The sequence below is a fragment of the Photinus pyralis genome, unplaced genomic scaffold, assembly GCF_008802855.1.
Source record: "Photinus pyralis isolate 1611_PpyrPB1 unplaced genomic scaffold, Ppyr1.3 Ppyr1.4_LG3a, whole genome shotgun sequence".
Taxonomy (NCBI): domain Eukaryota; kingdom Metazoa; phylum Arthropoda; class Insecta; order Coleoptera; family Lampyridae; genus Photinus; species Photinus pyralis.
In genome coordinates, this window is record NW_022170509.1 from 20288438 (window position 1) to 20307454 (window position 19017).

Sequence of the window (19017 nt, forward strand, 5' to 3'; positions counted from 1 at the left end):
AACCGTAAACACTGATCGGTGGTGGATACCAGTTCGCGTGTGTTACGTGGGATTAGATTTGATAAATGCTTTTCAGCGATTGTATATTAAGAGATTCAAAGATAGAAGTGTTAAGCAAATAATGAAGAGTTATTATTATAAGGTTAGGGGTAGAACGCTCGAATACGTCCAGTGCCGGAGTTATAATTTATGGTTTACGTGATGTCCACCGAAGTTGGTGGAGGAGCATTTAGAATGCATTGAAATGTCATCGATACGAAGTTCGGGTATATTTTATGATTGACATGGAATAATAAACGAGCTAGCCAACTACCCCCCGTATTGGCCCCTGGACGGCAACCCCCTACAATCCCACTTAAATTAAACCGGATTTCACAACAGGGCGCGAGGAAATTCGATACACGCAGCATACGCACGATATCCCGAATTAATCCACGCATTGGCCACGGGTCTTAGTGCGAGATTTACTTTTTAATGTTCGTCGCCAGTTTCCAATCATACCAGGTTTACCGTAGTCCGAAAGTTTAGGCTTAGGAAATGACCAGGCCATATTACAAATTTAAAGCAGCAATTGTGAGCGTGGTCGTTCAGGAGGAATAGGAATTGCCACTAACACAATGTGGGGACTCGTGCGCCTTTTTATGTCGTTCCAAATGCGTTTTAAATCTTACTATTCGATTCCCAAATGCACTGCAAACGTCGAAATGGAAGAAAGCTCATCTTCTCTATCTGTTTCAATATCCACCGCATCCACGACCTCGATTGCTGATCGGATCTAAGCGTGTTTACATTTCTTTGATGACTAGGAAACGGAGATATGCGATAAGTAGTTGATATGGGGTTGCGTGGGTGGTGAACGCTACCGGTAGCCCCGGACATGATGATAGAACCAGTTGTGACAACTAGGAGACGCAGGTGGTCCCGTTAAGGGCGCGCCTGCTCTGCATGCAGGATGGACAAACCGGCCCTGACCTACGTACTGGATATCATGTGTAGCGAATACAGATACGGATCTCGATAACTGCTCGGAATCCTCGCCGATACCAGTTTTCATACTAATGCGTACGAAAAACTTGTCGCTTTTGGCAGCGCTCTTTTTCCTATATAAACAAGATGCTATTGTCCGATCTTAGTCTACTATAAAATAACCCTTCTACATTCTTACATCGAGAAACTCAACAGGACAGACGGGTAAAAACTAATTTGTCTGTAAAAAAATTGATGCGAAGGTATTGGAAGCGATTGCATTCTAAAAGTGGACGACATGTACACTCGATGATCGACGACGAAAGTATTTCATTTCTAACACTGGAAAATACAGACTCCGCCAGACATAAACGGCCCCTCTCTGTCTACGGAAAAGACCACCTTGAAACGCAGAACGCGACCTTCGCGATCAATCAAACATTCTACAATTTCTTTACGCATGCTTCACTAGGTATTGCTAGAATACTAATCAAAGCAATGACATTTGCCCTATCAAATTAAAATGATTTATTAGCTGAGGTCGGAGACCCTCTCGTATTAGCAACTCTATGATCATTAATGACACAGTCACTTGTGCATATTTTTGGCCACTCTTTATAGGAAACGCATATTTTCGGTTTATTCCATAGAATTAAAATCCGTCCACCCCACAGTTTCACCACCAACACAGAAAACACCACGATATTAGAGTCGAAGGGGTGAAATGTGAAAATTGAAAATAGGCATATTACCTACATATATTGAAAATGACAACGAAAACTTGTCCCCTACCATTATTGTTCTTAACTTTGTTACACCAGGAGCTAGTTTTCATTTTTGATGGTGGAAGTTGAATTCAACAGTAGATAAAGAAAAATGCCTAATTTGGTAATTACAGTAATTCCTTTAAAGTTTCGTTAGTTTTGGCAAAAATGACGTTAGTTTTTGATTGGTGCTAATGTTATTCCACAATCAAAATTGTACGTTTCACGTTTCATGGAACCGTTTAGTTCAAACGCAATTTTCGATTAAACTTAAACGGTGTGAGTTTTCCCTTCATTCAATGATTTAAATTTTCGGGAAATACTTCACACTGGTCTGCCATTTACATTTGTTTTCATGAAAAACATGTAATTTTTAATCATAACGAATTATGAAAATAAGAAATTCATAATAAATTTCTTCCATGGGTATTGCAATTGAACGCGTCCCCATTACACTTGCCGCGTTTCCACGTTGTATGGCAATATTTATACATTATCGTAAGTAATAGCTCGAGGTTCCCCAGTAATATTCGTTATGCGTTTTCCCAGGCATTCCACAAAATTACGGGCTTCTCTACACCCTTTACTTCGAAAGGTGTAAAAACATGGTTCTGTTCTATATTTGCCGCAGATCCAGCCACTGCACCATTCGTTTTACTTGACAAATTAACACCGGTGTCAGTGCAGGTGGCACTTCAAAGTAGCATTTTGTCCCCTAGTATTTCAACAGCACTCTGCTGCTTCTGATGTCAATGGGACTCCTAGTATAGTATATGATTTCCTATAGTAGATTCATTACTTATCTGGGCGAAGTCAGAAAGATATGATGCCAAAACTCCAGCTAAAGTCTCATCATCGAGATAGCCAAGCGTTAAGTTCTGCAATTAGTGATTTTGTAATGGGATGAATCGAGTGCGAAAAAACCATGTGTCCTACTCAGGGTCCTAGTGGATCATATTTTCAAAAGCTTGTCTTTACTAGAAGCATCTGTGGTTAAAATTTCAAAGAAATATCTCTTTAAATAAGAAGGTTGATACTGAGCAGTTTGTGCATGAGCAACATCGAACGAATTAAAGATCTTAAAAACTGTAGGAGTAGTTAACGCCTCGGACGGACAGACGGATTCATGTAAATCGTGTGCTTTTGCGAACCCTGTAACAGATCGGTGTTTTATGCATGATGATGATCCATTTTGGGTATGCATCAAATGCATCAAGTATACCCAAAATTTGTTCAAGGAGTTGTCAAAATTTATTTAAGTAATCCATCTTGGAATTTAAGGAATTTGATCGTGGCACCCAGCATTATTATCTGGAGCCACATGAGGCATTGCTTTTATTTTTTATGTGTTCGAAAGATTAAGGTTCACAGCATTATTATTTGCAGTTAGGGTAGTTATAAACTATTATAGGCGCCTTTTTCGGTTTGAACCTTGGTTTCGTTAATTTACTTTGCCTTTTGAGCGGACTACATTTTCGTTATCAAGCGGGTTTCTGGAGATATCCACTCCAGTCTAGTCAGTCACGATTAATATCGCATGTGTCAAGTTGTTCTATTCTAAAAAATAGTTGATGTATCAAATTTGAAACAATTATCACAGAACATAAGAGAGAAAACGCAAAACACGAGAAACAAAATTGAAACAGTGTATAAGGAAAATGACACCCTTTAGTTAGACTGTGCAGATTATTTGCATTATTTTGGCGAGTATTATCGCCCCCCGAAATATCTGCATGACACCCTGTATGTGTCAATATCCGCCAATAAAAAACTTTCATATTAAATTTTTTTGGCATGGCTTCTATTTTTTTGTTTTAATTGTCTCTATTTTATAGTGCGCAGGGTGCTAGCATACTACTAATTTATAAATGAGTCCGAACGCATAAACGATCATATGTATCAAACGCAAAGGTGGTTACATTTTCCGTAAAAAAAAATAGTTCTCCATAAGGTTATGATAGAAAAGCCCAACACGTTCTTTTAAATAAGTGCCAAAAAACGAAGTAAATGTCGCCAGTTCTAACGTTACATCCCTTATGGTTGCTGATTAAAGAACAAACGAAACATTTTCGGACTTCTGACATTGAGAAACATGTTTGTTTTGTATCCCTACTGGTCTAAACGAGCTCTAAAGTTTAATGCTTGCTCGTAACTTCCTGATGAGAAATCCATTAAGTTGCAACTCCTATTGGCGAATCTATAGCGTTATTTTGTACTAATTTCTACCACATTTGTACCATTTAACCATTAGTTCCAGGGGTTCCAACTTAAGGAGCCTGAGAAAAATGCTTGTGCCACAATTTTGCACTAATGTGTGCCACCATGCTTTTGAGTGTACAAATACATACAAATTTTTGTGCCTCAATTTTATACTTATTTGATCTAGATCGACCAACCCCTAACTACTAACCTGGCATAAAGTCATTTCCCATTACCTACGTAAACGTACCTCCTTACCAATTGAAATAATACTTACTTTTCTGAGTATTGCACTTCTGGGGGTCATAAATTATTAGAAACTGAATTAATATTTACGGCAGAAAATGAAAAACAAAGATATTTAAAAACATCCGAATTTGGAAAAAAAGGCTAAAATTAGGTGCAAAGTTGCGGCGTTAAGTTGGAACCTCAACCACTAATGGTGCTTACGGTACAAAAACGGTTGAAAATGAGTACAAAATTATGGCATAAAAATGTGCATGGATGGTGTACTCGAGGGGTTGCGCCGCTAAGTTGCATTCCCAAGATAAATTTGGTTGTGGCTGTTTAAAAAACGCGGTACCAAATGAGTGCAAAATTGTCAGAAAAAATTTATCTGAATTTGTATATAAAGGACCCGCGGTACAAATTTGTTGTACCAAATACCGCTAATAGTATTAAGTTGAATTGAATTTTGGGTGTGGGGGTGCGAAGTGTATATCACGTGCGTTAATGAAACTAGGATTCGAGGAGGTTTTGTTTTAGGGGACATCTCTAAAGCAATAGACACGAAAAGATTTCTAAAATTCGATCTAACGAAGTTGAATTCCTACTCTTCATGAAAAAGTGTGTTATTGTTTAGCCGCCATTTATCTCAGATTTGTAAGGATTGGAACGTGATTCAAAATTACAGCAGTTATTTGGACGTGGATGTGACGGGAAAACTTTAAAGCAGGGTATCGAAGAATCATGAGCGCAAGATAGGTAAAGTTAGACGGGTTGAGACCATTTGTACGTTTGAGGATGTGCACATTGATACATTTTAAGAGATACGTTGAAGTCGCGCTTAAGTCTATGCTTCAGCACACAGGGCACGACCGGCACGGTACAGCGGCGGCTACGTGATTCTCAGAATACGCTAGTCACGAAGAGGGCGTCGTCTGACGTCAGTCAATAGGTCATCAGAAGGTAGATATTGCGGTACAGCTGTGTCACGTCTGCATACGTGTTTCGGGTCCAACTGGTCTCATATCGTTGTCGAGGTGCCCGTTGGCCGATGACGATCCCTTAGCTGAGGGTATTCCATGAACCAAACCCACGTCCTAGGCGATACGTGCTACCATATTGCTAAACTAATCTACCGTTACGTATGCCGTTGCAGCACGTTTCAAGAGTAGTAGTGGGAGATCGAAGCAACCATCTGTTTTTGAAGGTTATTTTCTATAATCATCTTTATTATAAGATTTAGAAATAAACAACCTTTTTCCCTTAGGGATGTTTCTGACGCGGCCATCCAAATTACAGGCACCGACTGCATTTATTAAACGGTAGCGACAATGTTACTGCAATCCATTACTGAAGTAAATCAACATTTCTGCCAAAAGGATAATTTCGCAGAGTAAATGCAGAATCACGCACTTCTGCAGTAAGAGCAGAACAACCACGATTACAATAACGCTTCTCTTTTATGTAAAATATTCTAAGTTGCACAGTTTCGACCGCTCTAATCCTAAATAATAGAGACGTTTTGTAAGATATACAAATGTCTCCTTTGTTAACTAGAAAACTTTCAAAAAGGGGTTTTTAATTACTTTGAGCTACTGCAACGAACAATTTGAAACTTGAACCTCATATGCGTATAATGAGTTAGTCGGTCAGATGAAGAATAATTTTAGAACGGCTTTGTAACTAGAGTCATAAGCAATTTCCATCGTGCAAAAGCGTGAAACAGACGGTGTTTCGAGGACTCTGTTTACATTTCCAACAATACACCCATGAATTTCATCTTTAATAAATACTTTAAAAAAATTAACTTACCGAGCATTCACGGAGGTTGGATTACCCACTTCATCGACCGTTGGCTTCCTGGAAGTAAACCAAAAATCAGCGTATGCTAATCTACACAACATTGCACTGTTACATTGGGGGCGTACAACGATGCACTGATGCCCCCATCTAAAGTCCTTACTCATACAAGTTACCCTAAATAACTTCAGTATCTTTATATTAACCCCCACTTTCCCTCATGTAGACACGATTTCTGATAAGAATCTGTTTTAATAGTTTTTTCGAGGATAATTTGTTATGTACATCACACAATAACGACAGAAGACGACGACCCTTATAAAAGGGAGAAATATCTTTCCATTAGTAAACTTAGACATATACGCGATATTCGAAATCTTTAATTAATCATCGTGATTAAAATGCAGGAATTTTGATGCTAGACGAAGTTGTAAACTTTACAAGTGCAGTCTAATTTTTTAGTGTGTTTCCTACATAAAATCGTAAAAAAAAACTGTCAAATAAAGGCGACAAGAATGCGGAATTCTTAAAATATGATGCACTAAAGAAAATTAGAACGTGTCTGAGCGCCCCGACCATTGTAAATAATACAAGGATAATACTGCTAGGATATGCGCTGGGTACGATCGTCGCGTTCGACACATGCAATATTACTAAGCACGTCCATAAAATACCAGCACAAATTTTAGGTAAATGCGATGCCCCAAAATTCGCTTTTGTATTTACCCAAAATGAATACTTTCGGATTAAATTAATTTCGAAGAACAATTCCGCTTACGAATCGACTTCATTAATCGTTCTTTTGTTATACAACTGTCGTCCTTTAATGGAAATACGTTTTCCATTGAAAGAGTTTTCATATGGAAGCGAAGATGCCGCACCAATGTAGTTTATTTATAACAAACCAATACTATCTTTAATCTACATTATACTGGTTTGATATGCTATTAATTGGCATAGGGAATGACTTTAGTTACTGTAGTGTAATGCCTAAAGACAGCTGAATGCTTAAATTTAATCTTTTTTGATCATAATAGGATAATTTGCGCAATGCGTTTTGTTCGGTTACCGTACATGCGACAGCCCATCTTATCATTCAATCCTCGCTATCTATAATAATGCTTAAACCTAAGAGACAACTTCATCCCTCATTTAGTACCAACGCAGAAAGGGATGTTGGACGACTTCCGCTGGTCCACTACGTCAATAAAGTTTAAGGTCAGTTTTTGATAACTTTGACCAAAATTGCATTAGTTTTTGTTTTCAAACACAATAAAAATCATTGAAACATACCTAACCCTGAATTAATGAATAACAGAGTTAATGTTAACGCATCTTGTATTAAACGTCCGGAAACATGGAAAGTAGGTAACCATTGCAAAATGGCAAACCGAACGCAACATTTTTCAAATTAGCTTCTAAAATACGACTTAAATCAAGATTTTGTATATTAGAAATATTCTAGAGCAATGTCTAAACATGTTGGTTAAAGCAGAGCCTACTGTAGTTATCTGGTATTACGCATTAAAATAGGTTGAAAAATAAGCGTTTTGTGAGCGATTACCTCCAATGAAGACTGTATTATGACTTTTCCTAAAAGCAGCAAATGATTTTCTGTTTTTGGATTAGCAGAGGGTGCTTCGTCTTCAACAGAGGATTCTTTCCTGATGGCTATATCAACGTAAATACTAAACTACAGTATGCGCATCCTACAACTGCCCCCCTTGAAACTGCAGGAATTAATTAAAAACCTGCAAAAAAATCCAACAGAAAAAATATGTGTTTAGTGGGATACCATCAGTTTTAGTGGTTCACTTTGAACTATTCGTGGGTCCGTACAGTTTGCAACGAATATTTCCAGCAATGTGACTCCCCTAAAGAAACTAGGGAACGGTCTAAGTGCTTTGGTAGCGAACCAGAGTCCTTAAGCCGAGAGGCGGGAGTGGGGAGAAAGCCACAATTTTTGAATTTTTTCAAAATTTATTTTCAATTTATTTATTTATTATTCCTCTCTTGTTCTGGGGCCTCAACAGGTTTGCGTCCAATTACAGAGTGACCCGCATAATGCTTTTTAGAGGTGCCTCTGCAGAAGGTCTTAAGTTGTTCTATACTACTCCGGTATTTACCTTACGAATTAGGAAAACTGCAGGGGAAAACCTAATTCTGCTTGTATATTGAAAACGGTTCGTCATAAGGGAAAATGTTATTACCTTAAATTCTCTACAACTCATATTGTCACCACTTTTTTTGAATTTCTTACCATTTACGCTCTCAAAAAGCCAATTAAAAAAAGTCTTTACCTCGCGTTTTTTATGTCAAACATCTATTTTTATCGTCTAAACTGTTTATCAGAGATAGAAATTAGTTGAAGAGAATGGATTTCTCTTCATGAATATACAGGATGTCCTTAAGTTCGCAGTATAAGTAAGTAAATATTTTGGTAACCTCAAAAATAGAAGAAGGTTAAAAGAAGGGTTGTGCACAATGTTGTCACAGTTTAAGATTTTTTAAGTTAACATTCCCAGCGAATTTTGATTATACATGGATCAAGCTGGTGACACCAGCACTGACTCGGACGTGGTGGAACTCGATTACTCTGATGATTTGGAAGAGTTTTCAGATGCAATATTTCTGTGTAAATCAGAAAATTTATCGGAAACTGTCAGACTCGAAATAAAAGTGTTACAAGGTTTTCTTTGACCAATCCTGGTTGATTGGTAGTATGATTGAAAATAGGGGAAACGCATATTACCTACAATTCAATATGGCTAGGTACATTTATTTGGCCCCGAAAAGAAGACATTGAAACCGTTCATAATGATTTCATTTCTTACGGCCCTAATTGTTAATTAAATTGGTGGCGGTCCATTTCAATTAAAACTAGTCAACCAACTTAATATTAAAAGCAGATATAAAGAGTTTTCTACAAAAACATTTTTCCTTGTCCTAAAATTTATTTTATGATTTTTCTAATCATTATGCTCCAAAACACAGGAAAAGTACCCATTTTCCATATAAAGTTTGCCTTTGTGGTAGTTATGATAATAATTCATTTTTTTGAGTTATCATATAGAGATATCAAATAGTTCTGAAGTATTTCAAAATACTGCAAGAAAATAACGGGGTCTTAACTTTCACAGTGTCTACAGATATCACTTAAGTGATAAACCACAATTGAATATTTTTTAGAAGACTCATAGAGGTTAAAATGTGGTCAAGAAAGTCTAAATATGATTTTGTTATATACCTATATGGTATATTTATTAAAGTATGAGACACAAAATTTTATTCAAATGCCTGTAAAAAGCTTTGTGAAGCCGACGAAACCTTTTTTAACTACCCCGTTGGGATTCTACAGTTTAAAAATCTGTGAAATATTTCTTTAATTCAATTAGGACGATGTCTTCTTGGCATAAGTTGCCGATGCCATTCTACTTTTCTCTTCGTATTCTTGAGGAGCATTTACGTTTTCAGCTGTCTTCCGGCTTCCAAAGTTGTACTTTTTGGCGCATTACACATCTCATACAATTGTATATTATTTATTAAGCCTTTCATATTTGTCACAACTTTATCTATATTATAAGATATTCACACGATTCATTTTTTTGCAGACTTTTGGTCCAGTAGCAAGAAAATGCAGCAATGAAAAAATCAAAGTTGTCAGAATTTTCCAGTTTTATTCACCAATGAGGTTACCTAAACGGCGCAGATCTAGGTTAGTGAAATTTATTAATTTTCGAGAAAATGATTAATTAAGTGGTGTAAATCAAGGTGGATTTTGTGACTCTAAACTCATGAAAACAGTTTGTTGTCTTCATGGGGGTCACAAAATTCAACCTTAATTCAACTTGATTTATGCTACTCCATTTTGAGTACACACCTATGGATATCCTATAAAAATAAGAGGTGTAAATTAGAGTTGAGGGATCTCATACAATGTAAGCACACAAATGTCGTTCTTGCAGCAAAGTGAGAAGTATTGTCCATACTTCGCAGTACAATATACATGCTTATACAATTTTAATTGGGGGCTGGACTTGATTTAGCCCTCTTCTCAGAAAAAATAAAAATGTGTTGAAGCACAATGGAATATATGATCTAAAACTTTAAATTTTAGAAGGGAACTCGGTGTTAATTTGTTCCCTCGGTAAGAAAAATCCGAAGAAGTAATATTTGTTGCAGTATATTTCAAAATTGTATCAGCAGATTTCAGCACACTACTACCAGAAGTAAATACAAGAACACAAAATTAAATTGTTCTTGAGAGGGGGAGGGGGGAGTCATAAGTCGATCGATTTGCGTGATATTAACAAGAAATTCCTTTCTGTAGAATTTTTATTTTTAGCAATACTTTGGCAATTCATTGCAGACAATAGTCCAGAAAATGCTTATTATAAATATCCAAAATGTCTGAAATTTATGCGTCAAAGTGCTGGCAATTCTCCAGAATATTTTTTCCTCATTCCAACTTTTCCTACGTGTTCCTCGAGATCTCTTTGGGTGGTCTTTCGCATCCCGTATTCGCTTCAATAGAATCTGCTCCTTCATCCTATTATGATGTCCAAACCAACCTTAACTGTTGATTTTCTAGTTTTTGAGCAGTTGCTGCATTCAGTTTCAATCAGGTGCGGATCCACGGGAGGACCAAATTTCCATTCGGTTAACATTTCTATTCCTTTGCCTCCTATATTTTATACCATTTCTGACGTTATTCTGTCGTGCTGTTCTTTATTCCGCAATGGGCATATGCATGTGAAAAGGGGTTGCACGCCCTTTTCTTGCTTTAATTGACCTGCATTTACTACTGCGGACTTTTTTTTAAATAAAAATGCTTTTGACTTTACTGTTATGGTTACATTATGGTTACTACATACGGTTCCATTTAACGTTTCCTTTTGCATATTTTATGATGATAAATTCAATGTAACTAGGTCGATTTTCGTGAAGAAAAATAATTACAACGAAACCACTAAATTGGAGGTTTTCTTTATTAAATTCGTAACAAACTAACTTTTAATGAGAAATTGATTTTTTATCTAACAACTCCAATTTTAGTGGTTTTATAAATTTATGCAATATAAAACAGTTTTTTCTTCTCTCTGATTTTTCAAATTTACAATACCTCATATAAAACCTTCCTCTGACGGCGATGGTGTGGATGCAAATTAAGGTGGACACAGTCCTCCTTATAGCGACAAGTATTTAGGAATAGGCAATACGATTTGGTGTTCACTAGTTTTCAGCCACACCGAAATGTTTTTTACGTTACGAAATGCAGGAGAAATTTTCAATATGTAAGCTCATTAGTTTCTCTATCAACGAAATAACTACACAAAGTTTTTTTATCAATCGGTCTATGTAAAATATATATCGTCGCACGTACTTAGATTATCCTCGATCTCAAATGCAGCTGAGTTATTTATCTCCCTACGTAAACAATTCTCTCAATCAACGTTAACCTCGACGTTAACTGTTTATTAAATTGTTTTAAATTTTTGAAATCCGTGTTTTTAATAAGATTTTGGGCCTAGTAATGACGGCTCTCTAAGTACGACTATTTTCCAAAATTTACTAGTAAACCCGCGATACTATCGGCTATACCGCGATTAAATCAGCTCCTGCTTTTTACAACCGTGTGCAACACTAATTGCCCTAAATGTCTCAATGCGAATTCATCCAATTCTCTCTGAAATTGACTCCCCTCCTCCCTTTTTCATTTTGTGGTTAATTAACACCTACTAAGTGGTGGATTATCCTCCAAGATGGCCATGTCTAATCATTATTTGCTACTGTTACACCCTTCGAATCAAATTAAACTTAGAGTGATAAATCATTTCCCACATATTTCTTAAATCTTAATTAATAATTAAATAAATAATTAAATCTGCTATCTATTCTACATGCCACGTTCTATAAGAAAATTTTTTTTCCGGGTCGATCTGAGACAATTTTTTTTTCGGGCCTCAAAAAAAGGCAGTGTGTGTAACCTTCCTTTTTTACCAAAAATCGACTGCACCAAAATTTCTCGGGAAAACACTTTTTCTTATTAATTTTGGTGCGTAGAATCCAAAACAATTCGTACTTTTTTGATCAGACTTCTCAATCAAAAGTTATAGACTAGAAACCAATTTCGAAAAAAAATTCAAAGGGCTGTAACTTTTGAACTAGTAGCCCAATCTTGGAACTGTTTGAAATTATGGATTCTACAGGCCACATTCTATAAGAAAATTTTTTTTCCGGGTCGAACTGAGACAATTTTTTTTTCGGGCCTCAAAAAAAAGGCAGTGTAATACCTTCGTTTTTTTACCAAAAATCGACTGCACCAAAATTTCTCGGGAAAACACTTTTTCTTATTAATTTTGGTGCGTAGAATCCAAAACAATTCGTACTTTTTCGATCAGACTTCTCAATCAAAAGTTATAGACTAGAAACCAATTTCGAAAGAAAATTCAAAGGGCTGTAACTTTTGAACTAGTAGCCCAATCTTGGAACTGTTTGAAATTATGGATTCTACAGGCCCACATTCTATAAGAAAATTTTTTTCCGGGTCGATCTGAGACAATTTTTTTTNAATTTCTCGGGAAAACACTTTTTCTTATTCATTTTGGTGGGTAGAATACAAAACAATTCCTACTTTTTCGATCAGACTTCTCAATCAACAGTTATGGACTAGAAACCAATTTCGAAAGAAAATTCAAAGGGCTGTAACTTTTTAACTAGTAGCCCAATCTTGGAACTGTTTGAAATTATGGATTCTACAGGCCACATTCAATAAGAAAATTTGTTTTCCGGGTCGATCTGAGACAATTTTTTTTTCAGAGCTCAAAAAAAAGCAGTGTATAACCTTCCTTTTTTACCAAAAATCGACTGCACCAACATTTCTCCGGAAAACACTTTTTCTTATTAATTTTGGTGCGTAGAATACAAAACAATTCGTACTTTTTCGATCGGACTTCTCAATCAAAAGTTATGGACTAGAAACCAATTTCGAAAGAAAATTCAAAGGGCTGTAACTTTTGAACTAGTAGCCCCATCTTGGAACTGTTTGAAATTATGGATTCTACAGGCCACATTCTATAAGAAAATTTTTTTTCCGGGTCGATCTGAGACAATTTTTTTTTTCGGGCTCAAAAAAAGGCAGTGTATAACCTTCCCTTTTTTACCAAAAATCGACTGCACCAACATTTCTCGGGAAAACACTTTTTCTTATTCATTTTGGTGGGTAGAATACAAAACAATTCCTACTTTTTCGATCAGACTTCTCAATCAACAGTTATGGACTAGAAACCAATTTCGAAAGAAAATTCAAAGGGCTGTAACTTTTGAACTAGTAGCCCAATCTTGGAACTGTTTGAAATTATGGATTCTACAGGACACATTCTATAAGAAAATTTTTTTCCGGGTTGATCTGAGACAATTTTTTTTTCGGGGCTCAAAAAAAGGCAGTGTACCTTCCTTTTTTACCAAAAATCGACTGCATCAAAATTTCTCGGGAAAACCGAATTTTTGTGTTACTATAACCGCACTCCAGTGTTTCTTTTTTATGAATATAGAGGAGGGTGGAGGGAAGTGAGCGAAAACGTTTGCTACTAGAACTTTTTAAATAAACTAATTTATTTAAACAAATATGTATATATTAGTACATATACATAGACAATATAAAACAACCGAAATACATAAGTATAACTAATTTATATATCTGTATATATAAACAAAATTCTATATTCTATACCTAAGGGCCAGCCCTAATACCATAACATCAAAAAAACTGCACAGTATTTTTTAAAAAGCAAGATTTTATGAACCTTCAATTAACTAAATAGGTGTATAACATTACCTTTATCCGCAACTACATCATACGTACTGTCCTCCGGGATCATTAACCACTTCACAATGATTTTGTAGTTAAATTTAATTGCGTTCATATTACTTTCACCAGCATAATAAAATTAATTCAAAATTGAAATCTTATACAGATAACTGCTTCTAAGGTACCTATACTGAATGTAGGTGCAACTGCAATGGCATCATACAAAAGATGTGAACAACCGACTGAAGGAATAATGGTCACTGACTCAAGTCGAGACAATTGCACAATATTGAGTCTATTTGCACAATCTGGTGTTAATCTAACGAAGAATCCGTGTATTCTTTACACTGACGAAAAAAATTACACCACATTGAGTACTTTTACAAGTTACGGTGTAAGTCATAGAAATTCTACACAATTGCGTTTTACCAATCATCTCATAGTAAGAAGGTGTAAATCTGACCAGATTTCGTGTAGCATTATACACGAAAACAACATACACTTTGCATTTTCAACTTTACACCGAAAAACTTTTAACAGTGTGCTATTTAAATCTTCCAGTATTATAAACCTCCCTTTTACGTTTTTGATGGCTTCCTGATATGAATTCCCAAAATTCGTCCGTTTTGCTTATACATTGATACCCATTTGGTCCATGAGCTATTAAAGTTGTAGTACTTTCTGTATGCTGCATTTTTATTCATTAATGAATGGTTTCGCTAATTATGGTAGTACTTTTGTTCTTTCCGAATATGTACGATTTACAAAATCAGGGCCAGCGGACGACGATGAATTTCATTCATTGTAAATGTAGGGAAAAGCAATACGCCCAATGCCTTGCCAATTTTGAATTTTACCAAACAATGTCTTTCGGAACCATTAATTAATAAATAACAAAAAATAAATGTAGTTCGTCCCCTGTTTTTTTTTCGGGCCAAGTCAATTTCACTATAACGTTAATTAGAAAAAAAACTAATCCGGAACATGTGCAACAAAAAAATGTTGGAAGGGGTCGTGGTGTAAATCACGCGTCGTGCTCGTAATTCTTATGTGGGGGACGCAATTTTTTAATAAATGTTCTTCAGGATTCGAATCGTAAGTAAATGAGGTGGTATGTGAAGTAGGTATATATTTTACGGTTGAAAACTTCTACTATACTAGTATATACGAAACCGGAACATTAATGAAAGCGAGTTCATTGATGGCGCCTAAGAATGCGCGGTGGTCCCATCAAATATGACAGCGAGCGTTCCCGGTCGACCCACGTGCTGTTTATGAGATCTCTAACTGCTCTATAAATCAACACCCTAGTAGCTAACGTGTGTAATTAAAAAGAACAGTCAATCTGCCACCTGACTGCATATTATATAACGGGCGAGCTTAATTTATTTGCGAATTTTACAAATTTGTCTCTTTGATATGCTAATTTTTGGATTAGTTTAGTTTAGTTCGTATGAAGACGTTCGTCCCGCTAACCTCATCACTGAACTTGTGTATATGTAGTCCATCTCGTATCATATCGTCCAACAATTCCTTGAAATAAATGCAGCTCCATATATGTCGCTAGACTTCCCTCGCCAATCTGCAGCTACCAATTATGGTCTAATTGGTTTTAAGAAACAATGTCGATTTTGTTGTTTGGAACTGGCAATGCGAAAGGTATACGTGTTGTTCTTGATGCGTTAATTCAAATTCGAGGGTGGCACATGTCGCAGATGATGTGAACGAGGGAAGTATCAAAAGTCCGTTAGCGAGTTTACTCGGGAACGGCTCCCAAGTTTTTTACGATTAATCTCCCCATTTAATATTTGGTCCCGTGTCTCTTACTACCCCGCGCGATTTTTATGATCTCCACAAACACGTCACGAGCGTTTCTTGAATTTTATTTAGGCCTTCTGCACTCATAGTATTCTAACAAAGAAGGCCGCTCATTGATGCAAAAAGCTCGGGCTGCGCACGGGGCCGAGTAAGAGGGATTGCTCATTAAAATCCATGTATGTTGAGAATGTGGAAACGCAACTTCGCGAGTCGTCGCCGCATTCTGACTGCCTGCTGGACACAATAAATATTGCATCTATCTAGTCAACAATACAACAGCACCGTATATTTTCTCACAAAAAATCATCTCTGGTTTGGACGCTCGAGATTTATTCGAGAAGATATCAAAGGTACATCAGTTCGTTACAGACCGCTATTGTGACTGCGCCCTCCGTGCCGCGCGCGCCGCTAATTTATGCAACCTCCTAATAAGGGAGTATAAGCCTTCAAACAATGGATATATTTTTTGCAAGTGCGTTTGTAGGCATGTGTACAGTTTCGTAGTGTCGTTCGCCTCCAAGGAGAAGACAGTGACGAACCTGCCGAAGTACCACCAAGTTATTTAGATGCATCGTACCAGCAAATTATCTGCCAGCTCTAGTGTAGTATAATCACGGCGGTAATTTCATAACAGGTTTCGATTTAAGGTTGATAGTCTTGGGCTAATCGACTTTAAGATTATTTATAACCGTCTTGTTTTATTTGCCACCCTCATTAGTCGATGAACCGCGACCAGCCAGAAAAACTTCGAACAAGTATCGATGCCTGCCTATAATGGCTATGACAAAACAAAAACCCGATTGACGGCTCGTTTCGAACGAAACTGACCTCAAATTCGTCGCTCTTAACTGGCAGCCACCAAATACTACCACAGTTAATGTTAAAACGCAACTACCCACTGCGTCCGTTCAACACCCACGCCTAATTAGAAGCAATTACTCTTAGAAATACTTACCGCTCCGTCCAGCAGAGCGTATCTTCTCGATACCTGTAACACAAAATTACAAAAATTATTACTCTCGAACAGACAAACCCCAATCATTAAATATTGGTCCATTAAACTTTTGCATATTCGGCGTAATTAACAAAACCGACAAAGCCACTATATCGCATGAAATTACGAGAAAGCAATTACAATGCCCGTGAACGTGAATTTTAATTGAAGAAAAAAGTAGAAAGCTACCCCATCTTGGGACGACAAGATTGATCGGATGTGCGAGCGTTCACTAATTCCGTTGTCGATTAAAATCTTTAATGAGGAACTTTAGCTTGGTCAAAGCGAAAACTCCCGTTACGTTTGCTTAGTTGATTGTACGCCGGATTGGAAATATATTAATCTCGGGAGAGACACGCGTCACATTTAGATTACGATATCCTTTCCTTAAGGCTCGAGCTTTTGTTGCCTTTACCGACCGAAGTCGTAGTTTGATTCAATTTTATCTGACAAATAACCCATAAAATAGATGGCAATATATTGATATTTCCGTCACTTATATATCTCAATGGGAGTTCGAGAAACTCTAGAACTCTAGAAACATCTAAAATTGCACAACTAAAAGTATTTCGTATGCTTACACAAATTATAATCAAATCGCACAGAAACGCTGAAGAATTGCAACGAATCAGTCCCTAAAAGACTAAACAAAATGAGGCTCAAACATACCTTTTGCTATAAATTCTAGAATCTAGAAAGTTTAGCTATAAAATTCCCAACACGAAACAAGCCAAAAATTTGCTGTGGCTAGCGTAGATACCACCTGCATGACACAATAGTTTAGCCATAATATTGAAAAACGTCAAACATTGACAGACGATTCTACCCAGCTCTTCCTTTTATGCCTACGAATATGTATAGCCGGAAATTAGAGTACAGACGGACATACCGACATCATCGAGATTCTGTTTGATTCGGATTCCTGGTGCTTGAAAAGTATACATTCCTGTCAAAAAAGTTAGCCATAAAGTAGCCAGAAATAAATTTTCCATACTTCAATTTTCGATACTTGCAACAATATGCGTATGGACGGCTAAATCCGACTTAGTGGTGTATGGACATTTTTTTTTTTTAATTTAATTAATTAATTTAATTAAGGCTATTCGGGATCTAGCCCATGGGCCTTATTATCTGATTGGTTTGAATGTTTATTTTATCGCGAATAAGATGGGATTTCAGGAATATGAGTAAACAGGGGCACAAAATTTCACATTGTGGTGTCCCTCACAATGACTTCTTTCAAGACACAAAACACAGACTCAGACCTCGGTTGCATAGGAGGGCAAACAATGGATGGTCACAAACGGACGCGAAGTATATATTTTTAAATTCTTAATTTACTATTCTTTAAAAAGTTCAGTAAGCTTCTACATATTGGCTCTTTATCAAGTGCCAGGAGGGAGATTAGTTCTATGGGAAAAGACACGCCATGCGATTGTAATTCATTTAGTAATGTTTTCGTAGCTATAGTGTTATTGGGACATGCAAAAAATATGTGGTTCAAATCTCCAATTTCGTATCCACATGAACATTGCGACGTAGGTTTTAAATTAATTTTATGCAAATGAGCTGGGTAGCTCCCATGCCCAAACTTCAATCTAGCTATCTCGGTACATTCCCAACGATTTAATGCAGAATTTTTGTCATACCATGGCCTGGAGTAAACCGTGGGGTGTATTTTAGCATATTGTGTACTTTTAGTTTTATATACATCAAATTTTGCGATAATTGATTTTAATGTACACATGACAACCCTTAAATAACGCGAACAAAATCTTACATAGATATAGGACAAGTCACAAAGCACATACGCTATGTAATCAAAGTTACATGTAAGATATTCTTGTAGAAAATAGAAACATTTTCAGAAAATGCTATATTCTATTCTTAAACTTATAACTAGGCGTAATAGTTTTCCATTTATCTGGTATTAGGCTTCTTTATTTCAGAAATAATTTTCTTGGTATACGAAGTGGGAACAGACAAGTTCAATTTAGGGATGTATAGACACTAAATACGTCACATTTTGTGACTGGTGTTAAATATACACGTAATAATTCTTAAATAATGCGAACAAAATTTATCCGCTAGGCTGCGTTATTTCATAAATATCTTTCAAACGTAGGGGTGGTTCGTAGGTATATACGACATGTAGACGTCTAAACATAGCAAAGTTGGCGATTGATATTAAATTTACAAATAACAAACCTTAAATAACGCGAACAAAATATATACACATAGGCTTCATTATTTCAGACCTAATTTTCTTAGGTTATAGGTAAGTCAATTTTCTTCTTGGAGTCCACAATCCTAGGATTGGTTGAACGCAGTCCTCCACCCTTTCCTATTCTGCGCTAATCTTTTCACTTCTGCATAACTACCCTTGCCTACCTCTGCATCTGTCGTCCTACCCCTCTCTTGCCCTCTGCCCTACCTTCTAT

At 36.5% G+C, this 19017-nt stretch overlaps 1 protein-coding gene across 1 annotated transcript in view; it reads right to left on the reverse strand.

The window, feature by feature from the left end:
- Window positions 1-859: 859 nt before the first annotated feature.
- The window catches only part of LOC116166256, a 74962-nt gene continuing 56804 nt past the window's right edge, over window positions 860-19017 (reverse strand). The window contains exons 2-4 of the mRNA XM_031481130.1: window positions 16538-16570; window positions 5967-6014; window positions 860-1100 (exon numbers count right to left, since the gene is read on the reverse strand). Of these exons, the coding sequence (XP_031336990.1) occupies window positions 860-1100; window positions 5967-6014; window positions 16538-16570 (322 nt within the window). The remainder of the gene's footprint in view (window positions 1101-5966; window positions 6015-16537; window positions 16571-19017) is intronic.